This window comes from Cherax quadricarinatus, chromosome 3, assembly GCF_038502225.1.
Source record: "Cherax quadricarinatus isolate ZL_2023a chromosome 3, ASM3850222v1, whole genome shotgun sequence".
Taxonomy (NCBI): domain Eukaryota; kingdom Metazoa; phylum Arthropoda; class Malacostraca; order Decapoda; family Parastacidae; genus Cherax; species Cherax quadricarinatus.
In genome coordinates, this window is record NC_091294.1 from 7,669,712 (window position 1) to 7,690,816 (window position 21,105).

Sequence of the window (21,105 nt, forward strand, 5' to 3'; positions counted from 1 at the left end):
GTGTACTAGTACGTCAAAAACCCTGGCTCGTAAGCCGTACTAGTACGTCCGAAACCCTGAAAGGGTTAAATATAATGTAATGTTTTTGTAATTTTTTTATGACCTAATTTATGTCTGCATAAATTACTCATTACCTGGAGAGGGTTTCGGGGGGTCAACGCCCCCGTGGCCCGGTCTGTGACCAGGCCTCACGGTAGATCAGGGCCTGATCAACCAGGCTGTCACTGTTGGGCGCACGCAACCCGACGTAAGAACCACAGCCCGGCTAGTCAGGTACTGACTTTAGGTGCCTGTCCAGCACCTTCTTGAGGACAGCCAGGAGTTTATTGGTAATCCCCCTTATGTATGCTGGGAGGCAGTTGAACAGTAGTGGGCCCCTGACATTTATTGTGTTGTCTCTTATCATGCTAGTAGCACCGCTGCTTTTCACTGGGGGGAGTTGCATCGTCTGCCGAGTTTTTTGCTTTCATAGGGAGTGCTTTTCGTGTGCAAATTTGGTACTAATCCCTCTAGGGTTTTCCAAGTGTATATAATCATGTATCTTTCCCACCTGCATTCTAGAGAGTACAGGTTGAGGAACTTCAAGTGTTCCTAGTAATGGAAGTGTTTTATTGCAGTTGTGTGTGCCGTGAAGGTTCTCTGTACATTTTCTAGGTCAGCAATTTCACCTGCCTTGAGAGATGCTGTTAGTGTGTAGCAATATTCCAGCCTAGATAGAACAAGTGACCTGAAGAGTGTCATCACGGGCTTGGCATCCCTAATTCTGAAGGTTCTCATTATCTATCCTATCATTTTTCTAGCAGATGCAATTGATACAATGTTGTGGTCTTTGAAGGTGAGATCCTCTGACATTATCACTCCCAGGTCTTGTACATTAGTTTTTTGCTCTATTGTGTAGTTGGAAATTAATTTATACTCTGATACAGTTTTAATTTCCTCAAGTTTTCCATATTGGAGTAACTGAAATTTCTCGTCACTGAACTTCATACTGTTTTCTGCGGCCCATTTAAAGATTTGGTTGATGTCCGCCTGGAGTCTTGCAGTGTCTTCAATGGAGGACACTGTCATGCAAATTTGGGTGTCATCTGCAAAGGAAGACATGGTGCTGTGGCTTACATCCCTGAGGATGAGGAACAGGATGGGAGCGAGTACTGTGCCTTGTGGAAATGAGCTTTTCACTGTAGCTGCTTCAGACTTTGCTCTGTTTACTACTACTTTTTGTGTTCTGTGTGTTAGGAAATTATAGATCCATCTACTAACTTTTCCTGTTATTCCTTTATCACGCATTTTGTGCGCTATTATACCATGATCACACTTGTCAAAGGCTTTTGCAAAGTCTGTGTATACTACATCTGCATTTTGTTTGTCTTCTAGAGCATCCAGGACCTTGTCATAGTAGTCCAATAGTTGGGACAGGCAGGAGCGACCTGCTCCAAACTCATGTTGCCCTGGGTTGTGTAACTGATGGGTATCTAGATGGGTGGCATTCTTGCTTCTTAGAACCCTTTCAAAGATTTCTATTATATGGGATGTTAGCACTATTAGTCTGTAATTCTTTGCTATTGCTTTACTGCCCTCTTTGACGAGCGGTGCTGTGTGTGTTGTTTTTAGCAGCTGTGGGACGACCCCAGTGTCTATGCTCCCTCTCCATAGGATGTTAAAAGCGCATGATAGAGGCTTCTTGCAGCTCTTGATGAACATGGAGTTCCACGAGTCTGGGCCTGGGGCAGAGTGCATGGGCATGTCATTTATCGCTTTTTCGAAGTCATTTGGTGTCTGTAACCAAATATAAAAATGTAAATACGTAGCTCACTACTACTGTAATATAGTTTAGCTATAAGAACTTTGTGGCCCAATCCTTAGGCCCATTATGTGTCTCTGTAATCCTTTGACTACTGCCCACAGGATGAGTATGGGGTGTATAATAAAGATATTAAACTAAGACATTAGTAGTACCAGTAAATTTACTAAGGAAACATTTGTCATGAGACCTTTTCCAAACCTAGCACCACACATGTCTTATTAACATACATTAAGTCCTCACATAACGTTATCAATAGATTCTTGGAAAATGTGACTAAGTGAAACGACATACAATGAAACCAATTTTACAATAGGCTAATTGATATAACCATGAAGGGTGGACAGTGCACCATTAGCAATCACTGCAACAAGGTTAAATCAAGGAATAAATGTTTGCAAAGCAAAAACTGCAAGAAGCACCTACCACCACCATGCAGTTCAAAAATGAACATGCAAACTCCACACAGACAGTGGCCCCAGCTGATAACTGCTTTTTTCTCATCGCTGTTATAACGAAACAATGTTCAGTGAGGACTTACTGTATTTGTCATTATTCTTTCCTTTGTATTCTCATCTCCTCTTCCATCACTACTGTCACCTATATCCTCCCTGGCTTCCCCACAGTGCATTTGTAATAAACTTGTATAGACTAACTTACACAATACAGAGAACTCTTGAAGACAAACTCACCTGCTGCATGTACTACAAGACCAAGCGTCGCTGTTAAAGACCTTTGGCTTCTACTATTGCTGCCATTGTTCTCTGGATCAGCTGCAAGGTGGTGCAATTAGAATAAGTAAATTACACTAAAGTAATCAATTTTCAGAGCATTAGTCTTGCTTTTTCATTTATTACTGAATTTTGAAACTTTACAACAGTCTAAAAAGCATACAACTAAGGTCCAAATGCAAAAATCTGTTGAAGATTTTACAAAATTGTGGAATAAAATAATTTGTAAAATATATGATATAATATTAGTATAGACATTTTGAACAGATACGGTAGCTATTACTTTAACTCTTCAACTGTTTACAACAGATCTATGACTATATGGTAAACTGATTATGACACAGATCTATGACCACACGGTAAACTGAGGGACTGATTACCTCATCTTTTGTATACAGTTCTACTGTCTTATAATCATGTCCTAGAATCTATATTGATAAAGCCACTGGATGGCAAAATGTCTACAATAAAGATAACCAGATGTTGCACATGTCTTAACTTTAACACGGTAAACTGTTTATGACATAGGTCTATGACCACGTGGTAAACTTTTTATTTTCTTTTGCGGTCATATTTTGAACATGGCATGATGTATTTTGCAAGTAGTAGGTTGGTAGACAGCAACCACCCAGGGAGGTACTACCGTCCTGCCAAGTGAATGTAAAATGAAAGCCTATGATTGTTTTACATGATGGTAGGATTGCTGGTGTCTTTTTTCTGTCTTATAAACATGCAAGATTTCAGGTATGTCTTGCTACTTCTACTTACACTTAGGTCACACTACACATACATGTACAAGCATATATATACACACCCCTCTGGGTTTTCTGTTATTTTCTTTCTAGTTCTTGTTCTTGTTTATTTCCTCTTATCTCCATGGGGAAGTGGAACAGAATTCTTCCTCCGTAAGCCATGCGTGTTGTAAGAGGCTACTAAAATGCCGGGAGCAAGGGGCTAGTAACCCCTTCTCCTCTATAGATTACTAAATTTAAAAAGAGAAATTTGTTTTTCTTTTTGGGCCACCCTGCCTCAGTGGGATATGGCTGGTTTGTTAAGAAAATAAAAAAAAAATTTGAACAGATAAGGTAGCTATTAGTTTAACTCTTCAACTGTTTGCAACAGATCTATGACTACATGGTAAACTGATTATGAGACAGATCTATGACCCCACAGTAAACTGAGGGACTGATTACCTCATCTTTTGTATATACAGTGGACCCCCGACTTACGATCAGCTCCCAACTCGAACAATTATGTAAGTGTATTTTAGTAAGTGATTTCGTAAGTGTATTTTTAGGGGTCTGAAACAGACTAATCTAATTTACAATATTCCTCATGGGAGCAAATTCATTCGGTAATGGCACCGAAACAGCCTCCTGGAACGAATTAGTATCGTAAGCCGGGGGTCCACTGTAGTTCTACTGTCTTCTAATTATGTCCAAGAATCTGTATTGATAAAGCCACTGGATGGCAAAATGTCTACAATAAAGATAACCAGATGTTGCACATAGTCTTAACTTTGACACGGTAAACTGTTTATGACATAGGTCTATGACCACGTGGTAAACTTTTTATTTTTTTTTGTGGTCATATTTTGAACGGGGCATGATGTATTTTGCAGGTAGTACGATGGTAGACAGCAACCACCCAGGGAGGTACTAGCGTCCTGCCAAGTGAGTGTAAATACACAAATAACCCGCACATAGAAGAGAGAAGCTTACGGCAACGTTTCGGTCCGACTTGGACCATTTACAAAGTGTAAAACGAAAGCCTGTAATTGTTTTACATGATGGTAGGATTGCTGGTGTCTTTTGTCTGTTTCATAAATATGCAAAATTACAGGTACGTCTTGCTACTTCTACTTACACTTAGGTCACACTACACATACATGTACACATTTATTTATACACACTCATCTGAGTTTTCTTTGATTTTATCTTAATAGTTCTTGTTCTTATTACTTTTCTTTTCCTTTTATATCCATGGGGAAGAGGAATAAGAATCTTTCCTCCGTAAGCCATGTGTGTTGTAAAAGTCAGCTAAAATGCCGGGAACAATGGGATAGTAACCCCTTTTCTTGCAATAATTACTAAAAAGAATAAGAAGAAGAAAATTGTCAAAGTGGGATGTCTGAATGTGCGAGGATGTTGTGCGAATGATAAGAAAGAGATGATTGTAGAGGTTACGAATGAGAAGAAGCTGGATGTCCTGGCTTTAAGTGAAACAAAGCTGAAGGGGGTGGGAGAGTTTCAGAGGAGAGGAATAAATGGGATTAGGTCAGGGGTTTCAAACAGAGTTAGAGCTAAAGAAGGAGTAGCAATAATGTTGAAGAATAAGCTATGGCAGGAAATGAGGAACTATAAATGTATTAATTCAAGGATTATGTGGAGTAAAATAAAGGTTGAATGTGAAAAGCGGGTTATAGTAAGCAGATATGGACCAGGAGAAGAGATAAGTGTAGAGGAGAGAGAGAGAGATTTTGGGAAATGTTGAGTGAATGCGTGGGGAGTTTTGAACCAAGTATGAGAGTATTTGTGGTTGGGGATTTCAATGCTAAAGTGGGTAAAAATGAGCTATGTGTAGAAAGAGGTCTGGTAATAAGTAATACATATTTTATGAAAAAGAGGATATATAAATATACAAGGTATGATATTGCATGTAATGAAAGTAGTTTGTTAGATTATGTATTGGTGGATAAAAGGAGGAGCAACTGATATATTGGATCATTATTTAGTTGTAGCTACAGTTAGAGTAAGAGGTAGATGGGACAAGAGGAAAATGGCAACAACAATTAAGAGGGAGGTGAAAGTGTATAAACTAAGGTAGGAGGAAGTTCGGGTGAGATATAAGCAACTATTGGCAGAAAGGTGGGCTGGTGCAAGTATGAGTAGTGGGGGGGGGAGGGGTTGAAGAGGGTTGGAGTAGTTTTAAAAATGCAGTATTAGAATGTGGGGCAGAAGCTTGTGGTTATAGGAGAGTGGGTGCAGGAGGAAAGAGGAGTGATTGGTGGAATGGAGTAAAGGGTGTGATAAGAGAGAAAAAGGTAGCTTATTTGAGGTTTTTACAAAACAGAAGTGTTACAAGAAGAGTAGAGTATATGGAGAGTAAAAGAAAGGCGAAGAGAGTGGCGAGAGAGTGCAAAAGGAGAGTAGATGACAGAGTGGGAGAGGCACTGTCAAGAAATTTTTATCAAAATAAGAAAAAATTTTGGAGTGAGTTAAACAAGTTAAGAAAGCCTAGGGAACGAATGGATTTGTCAGTTAAAAACAGAGTAAGGAAGTTAGTAGATGGGGAGATGGAGGTATTGGGTAGATGGCGAGAATATTTTGATGAACTTTTAAATGTCGATGAAGAAAGGGAGGCAGTAATTTCATGCACTGGCCAGGGTGGTATACCATCTTTAGGAGTGAAGAAAAGCAGGATGTGAGTGTAGGGGAGGTGCGTGAGGCATTATGTAGAATGAAAGAGGGTATAGCAGCTGGAACTGATGGGATCATGACAGAAATGTTAAAAGCAGGGGGGGATATAGTGTTGGAGTGGTTGGTATTTCTGTTTAATAAATGTATGAAGGGGGGGAAGGAACCTTGGGATTCGCAGAGAGCATGTATAGTCCCTTTATATAAAGAGAAGGGGGACAAAAGAGATTGTAAAAATTATAGAGGAATAAATTTACTGGAATAAGATACTGGAGGAATAAGATACTGGAGTTCTGCAGGGAAGTGTCCTTGGACCCCTGCTCTTCCTTATTTACATCAATGATCTTCCAAACATATCCCAACACATGAAACCCATTCTCTTTGCTGATGACACGACTTATGTCATCTCCCACCCTAATCATGCCACCCTCAACACCCTTGTTAACGAGAAGCTGCTCAAAATATCGACTTGGATGACAGCCAATAAACTTAAACTTAACACTGGCAAAACCTACTATATTATGTTGGTAGCAGAGCAGGTGCTGCGCAACTTAACATTAAGATCGACAACACTCTAATTGCAAGACATAATGAGGGCAAATTCCTTGGCCTATACCTTGACAACAACCTAAATTTCAGCACCCATATTCAACACAACAAAAAAAGTATCCAAAACGGTGGGCATCCTCTCCAAGATACGATACTACGTGCCGCAAACTGCCCTTCTCACACTATATCATTCACTTTTATATCCATACCTCACCTATGCTATCTGTGCTTGGGGTTCAACTGCAGCAACACACCTAAAGCCAATAATAACCCAACAAAAAGCTGCAGTAAGAATAATCACTAAATTCCATCCCTGGCAACACACCCCCCACTCTTCATGGATCTAAACTTACTCCCTGTTCAGAACATCCACACTTACTACTGTGCAATCTATATCTACAGGACCTTAAATTCCAATATTAACCTTGACCTAAAATGCTTTCTTGATAGTTGTAACAGGATTCACAGGCATAACACCAGACACAAACATCTCTATGACATTCCCAGTGTTCGACTAAACCTTTACAAAAATTCAATGTATTTCAAAGGACCTAAAATCTGGAACACCCTACCTGAAAACTCTAGAACTGCAGACACATTCATCACTTCCAAAACTACAGTTAGAAAACATCTTATCTCCATGATCCACCCCAACAACTACATGATAACCACCTGGTGGTTCACAATTACACTCACTCACCCACTGACTATAAACCCAGAAATACTAATCTTAATCTTAAAATAATAAATCCTAACTAGTCATAAGTTTGCCTATTATACCCCAATATAGACACCTTGTATTGTGCCAAAACAAAAGCATTCACATTGCTAAACTCACAAATTATGATGTAGTCACTTAGCCTTAATACCATAATCTGTAAGGATTTAATATTAAGAATTAATCTAAGTCTGCTTGAAATGCCTAGCCATGCTAGGTGTCCTAGTGGCCCCCTCTGTAATTAGTATTTTATAACATGTAAACCACACAATACCCAAAACCTGTAAACCCCACATTGTAACCCTTATAGAGAATAAGCTTGAATTGAATTGAATTGAATTGAATTGAATTGAATTGAATTGAATTGAATTGAATTGAGTATACCAGGAAAAGTGTACGGTAGGGTTTTTTTTTTCCCCAACAAGTCGGCCGTCTCCCACCGAGGCAGGGTGACCCAAAAAAGAAAGAAAATCTCCAAAAAGAAAATACTTTCATCATCATTCAACACTTTCACCACACTCACACATTATCACTGTTTTTGCAGAGGTGCTCAGAATACAACAGTCTAGAAGCATACATATATAAAGATACACAACATATCCCTCCAAACTGCCAATATCCCAAACCCCTCCTTTAAAGTGCAGGCATTGTACTTCCCATTTCCAGGACTCAAGTCCGACTATATGAAAATAACCAGTTTCCCTGAATCCCTTCACTAAATATTACCCTGCTCACACTCCAACAGATCGTCAGGTCCCAAGTACTATTCGTCTCCATTCACTCCTATCTAACACGCTCATGCACGCTTGCTGGAAGTCCAAGCCCCTTGCCCACAAAACCTCCTTTACCCCCTCTCTCCAACCCTTTCGAGGACGACCCCTACCCCGCCTTCCTTCCCCTATAGATTTATATGCTTTCCATGTCATTCTACTTTGATCCATTCTCTCTAAATGACCAAACCACCTCAACAACCCCTCTTCTGCCCTCTGACTAATACTTTTATTAACTCCACACCCTTTCCTAATTTCCACACTCCGAATTTTCTGCATAATATTTACACCACACATTGCCCTTAAACAGGACATCTCCACTGCCTCCAACCGTCTCCTCGCTGCTGCATTTACCACCCAAGCTTCACACCCATATAAGTGTGTTGGTACTACTATACTTTCATACATTCCCTTCTTTGCCTCAATAGATAACGTTTTTTGACTCCACATATACCTCAACGCACCACTCACCTTTTTTCCCTCATCAATTCTATGATTAACCTCATCCTTCATAAATCCATCCGCCGACACGTCAACTCCCAAGTATCTGAAAACATTCACTTCTTCCATACTCCTCCTCCCCAATTTGATATCCAATTTTTCTTTATCTAAATCATTTGACACCCTCATCACCTTACTCTTTTCTATGTTCACTTTCAACTTTCTACCTTTACACACATTCCCAAACTCATCCACTAACCTTTGCAATTTTTCTTTAGAATCTCCCATAAGCACAGTATCATCAGCAAAAAGTAACTGTGTCAATTCCCATTTTGAATTTGATTCCCCAAAATTTAATCCCACCCCTCTCCCAAACACCCTAGCATTTACTTCCTTTACAACCCCATCTATAAATATATTAAACAACCATGGTGACATTACACATCCCTGCCTAAGACCTACTTTTACCGGGAAGTAGTCTCCCTCTCTTCTACACACCCTAACCTGAGCCTCACTATCCTTATAAAAACTCTTTACAACATTTAATAACTTACCACCTATTCCATATACTTGCAACATCTGCCACATTGCTCCTCTATCCACTCTATCATATGGCTTTTCTAAATCCATAAATGCAATAAAAACTTCCCTACCTTTATCTAAATACTGTTCACATATATGCTTCAATGTAAACACTTGATCTACACATCCCCTACCCACTCTGAAACCTCCTTGCTCATCCGCAATCCTACATTCTGTCTTACCTCTAATTCTTTCAATTATAACCCTACCGTACACTTTTCCTGGTATACTCAGTAAGCTTATTCCTCTATAATTTTTACAGTCTCTTTTGTCCCCTTTCCCTTTATATAAAGGGACTATACATGCTCTCAGCCAATCCCTAGGTACCTTCCCCTCTTTCATACATTTATTAAACAAAAGTACCAACCACTCCAACACTATATCCCCCCCTGCTTTTAACATTTCTGTCATGATCCCATCAGTTCCAGCTGCTTTACCCCCTTTCATTTTACGTAATGCCTCACGTACCTCCCCCACACTTACATTCTGCTCTTCTTCACTCCTACAAGATGGTATACCTCCCTGACCAGTGCATGAAATTACTGCCTCTGTTTCTTCCTTAACATTTAAAAGTTCCTCAAAATATTCTCGCCATCTACCTAATACCGCCATCTCCCAATCTACTAACTCCCCTACTCTGTTTTTAACTGACAAATCCATACTTTCCCTAGGCTTTCTTAACTTGTTTAACTCACTCCAAAATTTTTTCTTATTTTGATTAAAATTTCTTGACAGTGCCTCTCCCACTATCATCTGCTCTCCTTTTGCACTCTCTCACCACTCTCTTTACCTTTCTTTTACTCTCCATATACTCTGCTCTTCTTATAACACTTCTGCTTTGTAAAAACCTCTCATAAGCTAACTTTTTCTCTTTTATCACACCCTTTACTTCATCATTCCACCAATCACTCCTCTTTCCTCCTGCTCCCACCCTCCTATAACGACAAACTTCTGCCCCACATTCTAATACTGCATTTTTAAAACTATTCCAACCCTTTTCAACCCCCCCACTACTCTTCTTTGCACTAGCCCACCTTTCTGCCAATAGTCGCTTATATCTCACCCGAACTTCCTCCTCCCTTTAGTTTATATGGTAGGGTTATTATTGAAAAAATTAGAGGTAAGACAGAATGTAGAATTGCAGATGAGCAAGGAGGTTTTAGAGTGGGTAGGGGATGTGTAGATCAAGTGTTTACACTGAAGCATATATGTGAACAGTATTTAGATAAAGGTAGGGAAGGTTTTATTTCATTTATGGATTTAGAAAAGGCATATGATAGAGTGCATAGGGGAGCAATGTGGCAGATGTTGCAAGTATATGGAATAGGTGGTAAGTTACTAAATGCTGTAAAGTTTTTATGAGGATAGTAAGGCTCAGGTTAGGTGTGTAGAAGAGAGGGAGACTACTTCCCAGTAAAAGTAGGTCTTAGACAGGGATGTGTAATGTCACTATGGTTGTTTAATATATTTATAGATGGGGTTGTAAAAGAAGTAAATGCTAGGGTGTTTGGGAGAGGGGTGGGACTAAATTATGGGGAATCAAATACAAAATGGGAAGTGACACAGTTACTTTTTGCTGATGATACTGTGCTTATGGGAGATTCTAAAGAAAAATTGCAAAGGTTCGTGGATGAATTTGGGAATGTGTGTGAAGGTAGAAAGTTGAAAGTGAACATAGAAAAGAGTAAGGTGATGAGGGTATCAAATGATTTAGATAAAGAAAAATTGGATATCAAATTGGGGAGGAGTATGGAAGACATGAATGTTTTCAGATATTTGGGAGTTGACGTGTCAGCGGATGGATTTATGAAGGATGAGGTTAATCATAGAAGTGATGAGGGAAAAAAAGGTGAGTGGTGCATTGAGGAATATGTGGAGACAAAAAATGTTATCTATGGAGGCAAAGAAGGGAATGTATGAAAGTATAGTAGTACCAACACTCTAATATGGGTGTGAAGCTTGGGTTGTAAATTCTGCAGCGAGGAGGCGGTTGGAGGCAGTGGAGATGTCCTGTCTAAGGGCAATGTGTGGTGTAAATATTATGCGGAAAATTCGGAGTGTGGAAATTAGGAGAAGGTGTGGAGTTAATAAAAGTATTAGTCAGAGGGCTGAAGAGGGGTTGTTGAGGTGGTTTGGTCATTTAGAGAGAATGGATCAAAGTAGAATGACATGGAGAGTGTATAAATCTGTAGGGGAAGGAAGGCAGGGTAGGGGTCGTCCTCGAAAGGGTTGTAGGGAGGAGGTAAAGGAGGTTTTGTGGACAAGGGGCTTGGACTTCCAGCAAGTGTGCGTGAGTGTGTTAGATAGGAGTGAATGGAGACGAATAGTATTTGGGACCTGACGAGCTGTTGGAGTGTGAGCAGGGTAATATTTAGTGAAGGGATTCAGGGAAATCAGTTATTTTACATAGACGGACTTGAGTCCTGGAAATGAGAAGTACAATGCCTGCACTTTAAAGAAGGGGTTTGGGATATTGGCAGTTTGGAGGGATATGTTGTGTATCTTTATACGTATATACTTCTAAACTGTTGTATTCTGAGTACCTCTGCAAAAAACAGTGATTATGTGTGAGTGAGGTGAAAGTGTTGAATGATGATGAAAGTATTTTCTTTTTGGGGATTTTTTCTTTCTTTTTGGGTCACCCTGCCTCGGTGGGAGACGGCCGACTTGTTAAAAAAAAAAAAAAATCCACGAGTTCACATGCCCCACCAGGTCAATGCCTCAGATCACATTTGGTTCTCATGGCAGACAGAGCTTTGAGGAAAAAAAATTATACTCACCAGTGTTTCAGACAATCAAGAGAGCACCAAGACTGAATAACTGTCTAATGTTTACAGTGAAGGAGTCACAAGATGTGTGGAATCTCCTAACTAAATAGAAAAATTTAGGTTTTGAGCTCCTACAAGACATTCTTGAACCCTGGGACCGTCTCAATATGCTGACACGTGACCACACAAATACCACCCTTGCTCACATGCTAAGACTTTCAAGTGAACCTATATCACCAATGGATATATCATTGCTCAATACATTCAATATGCTTCTAGTACATACAGGAAGGAAACCAGCAATCACAGGCAAGGAAAGAGCTAAATTTTGCAGTTTGCTTTATAAGGTAATCAAATATTAATGACTGCAACAGAAGGAAGTATTCTGTAAATTTATGTTCCAAATAAACTTTTTTTATTTTAGTTACAACACTATGCAAGGAAATGCTTGGATTTTTTTATTTTAATCAGAGGAAAGCACTAAACCTATAGGAGCTGTATAGCACCCAGAAAATTGGAGGCATTCAGACTACATCAAAGGAAGGAGAGGATAAATTCTTGGATCAAAAGCCTCTCAACAGCATCAAGGCACCTCCCAAGAGGAAGGATAGGGAGGGGGGAAAATACTCAGAAAAATTACAGCTACTGAACTGTTATAAAATTTTCATTCCAAGGTTTTCAAATGTCATGACAATTTTGAAACTAACTTAATTTAGCCAGGGCATGAAGATGGGTCATTTTCATACCTACTTGTTAATGACAGAAGTGTTGACTATTAGTTATTGTCGTTTTAACCCATTCAATAGCTGACATGTAAAACTACATCAATGAGGCCAGGGACCCTCTCATAGTTCTAAGTCATGAGTTCAGCTCACTCAGATAAGCTGTGAGCAGTAAATTTTGGCCTAGATATGAGAGAATGGGTCTGCACAGTGAGTGTGCAGAGTATAAAAAAAATCCTGCTTCTCAGTGTATGATGGGCAAAGCAAAACTCTGATCATGTGTTTGGTTTAAAATAGCAACTTTGAGGGTTTTTCTAGGATCTTTTTTATTGTTTAATTGACTGTTTCTTGGTATCATTTGAAAGAATGGAAGACATACTAATAAATAAAGATTAATTTTGTTTGGTTTCAGGACTGGATATTGGACTCAAAATAGTGAAAATATTAGATATTTACTGATTTTTCTGAGGATGGGTAAGGCTCCCTAATACCCTCCAGTCTGTTTTATGGATTTTTAACAGGTATGAGTCAATTACTGGGACACTGTAAACCATGACAAATCATTCCTGGTTATACTTTATTATCCAGGAAATAGAGTAGGTCTTCTATTGTTGTGTGATTATGAATTCAAAATGGAAGGCAAGTGTATTATAGGAAAGGCCTGGGAAAATGATTAATGAATTGAGGAAATGTTGTTCTAGTCTAGGAATGTCTACAATGTTTATTTTGCATTCTATTTTTAAACTGTAACATGCAAAGATTCAGGTATATCTTGTTACTTTATTTACACTTAGGTCACACTACACATGCATGTACAAGCATGTATATACATACCCCTCTGGGTTTTCTTCTATTTTTTTACTACTAGTTCATGTTCTTTTTTATTTCCACTTATCTCCATGGGGAAGTGGAACAGAATTCTTCCCCCATAAGCCATGCATCATAAGAGGTGGCTAAAATGCCAGGAGCAAGGTGCTAGTAACCCATTCTCCTGTATACATTACTAAATTTAAAAAGAGAAACTTTTTTTGGGTCAACCTGCCTCAGTAGAATATAGCCAGTTTGTTGAAAACAAGAAAATAAATTGAATTTTTTTTAATTTTTGTGTAAAACTGGCAAAACTACCAACTTCTGTGCATTTTATAGGGTAGCTGTAATAACTGAATAGGCTCTTTCTTGTTTTCATTTGATAGAATGGAAAGTATACTAGCAAAATAGTTAAGAATCTGTCAAACATAACAATGAAATTGACTTAAAATAGGACTCAAAATCAGCAAAATTACCAATGCATACACTGCACCCAGGCTGCTAACTTTGCACCTAGGTAACTAAATTTTCCATCAAATTTTGTACAGGTCCACCATCACAAATCCGGCATTCGGTTATTCGGTTCCTTCAGTTATTCAACACTAATTTCAGCTAGCATAATTTCAAATTTCCAAAGTTGCCATATCAACCTGCTGGTACTGTTTGGTGGCGCTACTTGCTGCATAAGTCATTCTAATTTCTTTTTCTCCATTTACTGTTATAACCTGCTTACTTTTAGCCCTAGCCATGGTTCCAATGAATAAAAGAAATGCTTTTCGATGTGTAAAGCACCTACACAGTACATTGTCCATTAAAGATAAGGCGGCTTTGAAGCCACTGTTGGTTGCTATAAGCTCAGCCTCGTGATGCAGGAGAATATGCTTTATAATTAGAGTTGGAGTCCCACAGGGAAGTGTCCTAGGCCCTCTTCTCTTTCTCATATACATAAATGACTTACCAAATGCATCACAACTACTCAAACCCACACTATTTGCAGATGACACTACATATGTCTTCTCTCACCCGAGCCCAGTCACACTAGCCAATACTGTAAATACCGTATTACAGAAAATATCTACCTGGATGATGACTAACAAACTTACTCTAAACATTGACAAAACCTACTTCATTCAGTTTGGTAACAGAGCTACAGACATCCCTCTTAACATAATGATAAACGGACCACCTATCACAAAACTCACAGAGGGAAAATTCTTAGGAATCCACCTTGATAATAGACTCAAATTTCAAACACACATACAACAAATTTCCCAAAAAATTTTCGAAGACCGTAGGCATACTATTGAAGATACGGTACTATGTTCCACAGACAGTCCTCCTGGCCCTATATTGCTCTTATTTACCCCTATCTCACATATGGAATTTGTGCATGGGGCTCAACAACAATAAACCATCTTAGACCATTAATTACCCACCTCACACTATGCAAAAACTCAATGAACATAAAAGGCCCTAAAATCTGGAATTCATTACCTGTGAATATAAAAGAAACACTGTCTGTTTATAAATTCAAGTCTCTTCTCAAAAATCACTTACTCATCCGCAACTAAATAAATACTGAATAATTGTATCTCATAAATGTTTCTCATTACAGTATTGTATCTCATAAATGTCTAACCTGTGACCCAATCAAACTTTGTTATTTTTTAATTACATTACCTAACAGAATACTCCATTCTATTGAATGCACAGCAACACAGTAAATGACCATATGACCTGTCTTTGTAATACTCATTTGTGCTAAATTGTTATCTGTTTACAATAATGTTTTTACCACTGAATATATCATTGCTTAGTTAATCTTAAGTTAATTTTAAGCCTGCCCATAATGCTCTGCATACAAGGGGCTTTGGCATGTTGCACTTTAATAACTGTATCCCTTTGTACTTCTCTGTATCATGTTCAAATTAATAAATAAATAAATAAATAAATAATTATGCTAATATCAATACTACAGCTTATTGCCTATCACAATTGATCTAATATGGCATAATAAACAATATAAATAACATAAAACATGTTACATACTCCAGAATGAATAATATTTGGCATAATACCGAGCAGTTCGACGGAGGAATGAAGAGGAAGTGGTGACCTGTACTTAACTCTGTGAAGAAGTGTCTTGTGTGCTCCCCGTGGACTGAACCAAGATGCCCTCCATCGAGCAACTTTACCAGCAGCTTAAGGAAGAATTGAGGGTAGCGAAGATGGAGATACGGCGATTGACCGAGGAAAACAAGAGGATACGTAGTAGTCCTCCTGTTTTGAGTCCTCAGGTCAAGAAGGGATCGTGGTCAGTGGCTGGACAGCAGGGGACGACGAAGTTGACGATCAAGAAGACGAATGGAAAGCCAGAAACGGTGAAGAAGAAAGAGACTGCTGTGGAAACTCTTGTGGAAACCTCCAACGCATTCTCGGTGCTACCCGACGAATGTGAGTCGACTACTGGGACCGTCACGACGAACGACAGCAAGGAAGGTAAGAATATTGTTGTTGTTGGTGATAGCCAGGTTAGATACATGGATAGGGCATTCTGCTTGAAGGACAGGAGTAGGAGACAAAGGGTTTGCTTTCCTGGGGCTGGGATGGAGGACATTGTTAGCCGGCTTGACAACATCATGAACGGTAATGGGATCAATCTTATTATTTGCCTCAGTGCTGGAGGCAATGATGTAGGCAAGCGTAGAAGTGAGGATTTAGTTAGAAAGTTCAGGACAGCTATAGACATAATTAGGAAGAAGGGGGGCGCCCTGTTATATGTGGCATTTTGCCAAGAAGAGGTGTTGGTAATGAATGGTTGTCCAGAGCAATTGGTATTAATTGTTGGCTGGATAAACACTAAGGATATTGCAGTACCATTCATTGACAACTGGGACAACTTCTATGGTCGAAATGACATGTATGCCAGGGATGGGGTTCACTTATCCAGGGCAGGTGTGGGTTTTCTTGCTAACTCAGTTGAGGGGGTTGTTAGCACTTTAAACTAGGATTAGTTACAGGTATGGGTTTAGAAATGATAAATAATGAGTGTGGATATATTGACTTATGCTCTGATATTAAGAACCTTAATAGTAACTGTCATGGAGTAACTATGGGTATTGATAATTTCAGAAATTGTGTAAAAACAAAGATGAATAGGAAAAATGTGCAGAAGAAAAAACATATGATGGTATTTTATGCTAACAGTCGAAGTGCAAGAAATAAAATTAATGAACTACGTTTGGTAGCATGTGCTGGGAACTTTGATATCATTGCATTAACTGAAACGTGGTATGATTTAAAGAGTCGGGATATGACTGCTGAGTGTAATATTCAGGGATTTAAGTTGTTCAATGTGGATAGATCTAATGGGAAGGGGGGAGGAGTTGCATTATATGTTCGAGAAAATATTAACTGTTGCATAAAAACAGGTATAAAAATAGATGGAGCAGTAAAAGAATCTGTTTGGGTAGAGTTCGTAGAGGGTCAAGAAAAATTAATTCTAGGTGTAATATACCGACCTCCAGGCTTGGATCACGATAGAGGGAGACTTCTTTGGGACGAAATTGTTAGGGCTTCTAGACACAATAACATAGTCATAGTAGGGGACTTTAACTTTAGTCAAATTGACTGGAATTCTTTGACAGGTAATCTAGAGTCCAGTGACTTTATGGAAACAGTCCAGGACTGTTTTCTGAAGCAGAGCGTAACAGAGCCTATCAGGGGTAATAATTTGCTAGACCTAGTCTTGTCAAATAAGGAAACACTCGTGAATAATCTGGAGATCACTGAAGAGCTTGGCGCAAGTGATCACAAATCCATCACTTTTAGCATTAACTGGGAATGCAAGAATAATGATAATACAGTAAAAATCCCTGATTTTCGTTCTGCCAATTATAATGGGCTTAGGGAACACCTGTCTAATCTTGATTGGGGTTATCTAGCTAATGATTTTATTAACAATGATCATACTTATGATTATGAAGGGATCTGCTTTTATGATTGTTTTCTTAATAATGTACACCGTGCCCAGAGTATATACATTCCCCAGAGAGAAATTAGGTCTAATAATAACGATCCCAAATGGGTTAACAGGAGGCTAAAGCATCTATTAGGGGAGAAAAGGGGAATTTATAGGCGCATCAGAAGAGGAGAGGTTAACCTTACTGACCAATATGTTCAGCTTAAAAGAGAAGTAAAAAAGGGGATTAGAAAGGCTAAACGTGACTATGAAATTAGAGTTGCTAATGAATCAGACTAATCCAAAGGGGTTCTTTCAAGTGTATAGGACGAAGGTGAAGGAAAAAGTAGGACCTCTGAAAATTGAGAATGGACAGCTGACGGATAACGAACTGGAAATGTGCTCCTTATTTAACGACTATTTTTTGTCAGTTTTTACACAGGAAGATGTAAATGAGATTCCAGTAATTAACAATTATTTAGTTCCTGATGAATTTAAGTTAACTAATATTACTGTCACGAGGGACATGGTTATTAAACAGATAGACAAACTGAAGCAAAATAAGTCCCCGGGACCCGATGAGCTGTTTTCCAGGGTACTTAAGGAATGCAAGATGGAGCTTAGTCAGCCATTAACGAGTGTATTCAATGCGTCCATCCTTACCGGTGTTGTGCCAGAGTTGTGGAAGATGGCTAATGTGGTTCCTATATTCAAATCAGGGGATAAGTCCACTCCTTCAAATTACCGTCCAATAAGCCTGACATCTATAGTGAGCAAGTTATTAGAATCAATTATAGCTGACATTATCAAAAGTCACCTTGAAGAGCATAACTTGATAAATGAATCTCAGCATGGATTCACGAGAGGTCGTTCCTGCCTGACAAACTTACTGACGTTCTTCAATAGAACATTTGAGGCAGTTGACAGTGATAAGGAATATGATATTGTTTATTTGGATTTTAGTAAAGCTTTCGATAGAGTACCTCACAAGAGACTCTTAAGAAAAGTGGCAGCTCATGGTATAGGAGGTAAAGTTCTAGCATGGATTGAGGCATGGCTTACCAATAGAAAGCAGAGAGTTACCATTAATGGAGTGAAATCTGAATGGGGATTAGTCACTAGTGGCGTTCCACAAGGATCAGTTTTAGGCCCTCTCTTGTTCATAATTTACATTAATGACCTTGATGAAGGGATTACGAGTGACACGAGTAAATTTGCTGATGATACAAAGATAGGCCGTATAATTCACTCTGAGGAGGATATCAATGAACTCCAGGACGATTTGGACAAATTAATGTCTTGGTCTGAAAAATGGCAGATGAAGTTCAATGTGGATAAGTGTAAGGTACTTGCCCTTGGTAATGAAAATAACCCTCGAAGCTATAATCTAGGTGAAGTAGAGCTTGATCATATAGAATGTGAAAAAGACTTGGGAGTCATGGTAAGCAGAAATCTAAAGCCAAGACAGCAGTGCCTTAGTGTGCTCAACAAGGCCAACAGATTACTTGGATTTATCTCAAGAAGTATAAGTAACAGAAGTCCAAAAGTTATTTTACAGCTCTATACATCACTAGTGAGGCCTCATTTAGATTATGCTGCTCAGTTTTGGTCTCCTTACTACAGGATGGACATAGACTCATTAGAGAGCATACAGAGAAGAATGACTAAAATGATTTACTGTGTAAGGAACCTCCCGTATGAAAATAGACTTAAAGCCTTAAATCTCCACTCTCTGAAGAGGCGTAGAATGAGAGGAGATATCATTGAAGTGTATAAGTGGATGACAGGCATAAACAAGGGAGATATTAATAAAGTACTGAGGGTGTCGAACCAGGTAAGAACCAGAAATAATGGATATAAGTTGGATAAATTTAGATTTAGAAAGGACATAGGTAAGTACTGGTTTTCTAACAGAGTAGTAGATGTGTGGAACAGTCTTCCTAGTGGAGTGATAGAGGCTAGGACCTTGGGTAGCTTTAAGAAGAGACTGGACAAATATATGAGTGGGAGGGGCTGGGTTTGATTGGTGTCATGGGGTACGGGAGTTATTTCTTGGGTGGCTTTAGGTAGAGATCGTTTTGATAAGGACCTGCCTCGTATGGGCCAGTAGGCCTTCTGCAGTGTTCCTACATTCTTATGTTCTTATAAGTTTGTGAGCAGACCTTTATACCATTTTCCTATCCCTGTCTTGGGGATTATATTAGAGAAAACTCGTACTGCACCATAAACCTGAAACAAAAAAGCTATTTTCTCTATACAGATTACCACACATAGCAGCATTTGTGTAGAGAACCTAGGGTAACCCATAAAAGTCAGACAACATGGCTTATTTCTAGTACCTGGCTTGGGTTAGCCATATATGATTTTTGGTAAATATTTGATTCCCAGCCAGGGTAGAAACATTGGGCGTCTTTGTAATACTCACTTGTGCTTTATAGTAATCTGTTTACATTAATGTTTTATCACTGACTTCATCATTGCTTAGTTAATCTTAAGTTAATTTTAAGCCAGCCCGTAATGCTATGCATAGTATAAGTGGCTTTGGCATACTGCTCTTATCTGTATTTTTTTGTACCTCTATGTGTGCACAAATTTATAATAAATAAATAAATAAAATTTCTTTACACCTGTTCTCTATGTTCACCCATTAGTAAATGGGAACCTGGGTGTTAGTCGGCTGGTGTGGGTGTTATCCTGGGACAATGACCTAATTTGCTTGAAATACTCTGCATAACAAGCAGCTTTCTATACAGTAGTATGTCACTGATGTCAGCTATGACTGTATCCCATGTACGTGTGTGTGTAGTAAATTATTATTATTATTACGTATTATTATTTTCTCATTTGTTTGTTGGGTTATCTTATTGAAACTTGGGCAATGTTTGAAGGAAAGATACTTCTTAACCCTTTCAGGGTTTCGGCCGTACAAGTACGACTTATGCCCCAGGGTTTTTGACGTACTAGTAGTACGCCTAAATTCTAGCGCCCTCAAATCTAGTGAGAGAAAGCTGGTAGGCCTACATATGAAAGAATGGGTCTATGTGGTCAGTGTGCGCAGTATAAAAAAAAATCCTGCAGCACACAGTGCGTAATGAGAAAAAAAACTTTGATCGTGTTTTTGGATTAAAACGGCAACTTTGCACTGTATTTTCGTATGGTATTTATTGTTGTACATGTATTCTAGTTTTCCTGGTCTCATTTTATAGAATGGAAGACATATTACAGAAATTGAGATGATTTTGACTGGTTTTACAATGAAAAGTACCTTGAAATTGAGCTCAAAATAGCAGAAATGTTCGATTTTTACCAAAGTTCAAAAGTAAACAAATCATGCCAAGCGTTCAATACACGTCAACTGGTGAGTAATATTCTTTCACAAGCGCACTGATATTATTTCTACCATTTCTACACTAATGCAGTAGTCTGCATAACAGTAAATCTTCTATTTTTTTGTAAGAATAAAAATTCAAAGTGGAAAGCGAAAGAAATATAAGAGGGGCCTGGGGATGTGACTAACGAAGAGAGAACTTGTTATTTTAGTGCCAGGTCTTTGTTTATTCTGGACCCTATTTGGAAATTGGCATCTTTTGAAATTTGTGTGAAATTGACAAAATTGCTAAATTCTGACCACTGTACTAGATAGTTGAAATTGGTAAATGGGTGGTTTCTTGTACTCATTCGATAGAAAAAATGGAGTTCTAGCGAAATATGTAGTTATGATTTTTGTCGACTAGTACACTGGAATTGGCCGAAAATAGGGTTCAAAGTGGGCAAAATTGCCGATGCGTAAACATCGTCGAGACCACTAACTTCATGAGAGCATAAAACCATAAGTTTTC

At 38.7% G+C, this 21,105-nt stretch overlaps 1 protein-coding gene across 1 annotated transcript in view; it reads right to left on the reverse strand.

The window, feature by feature from the left end:
- Zip102B (Zinc/iron regulated transporter-related protein 102B) overlaps positions 1-21,105 on the reverse strand; it is a 111,633-nt gene that overhangs the window by 69,257 nt on the left and 21,271 nt on the right. Inside the window, exon 4 of the mRNA XM_053801478.2 lies at positions 2,494-2,574. Within this exon, the coding sequence (XP_053657453.1) occupies positions 2,494-2,574 (81 nt within the window). The remainder of the gene's footprint in view (positions 1-2,493; positions 2,575-21,105) is intronic.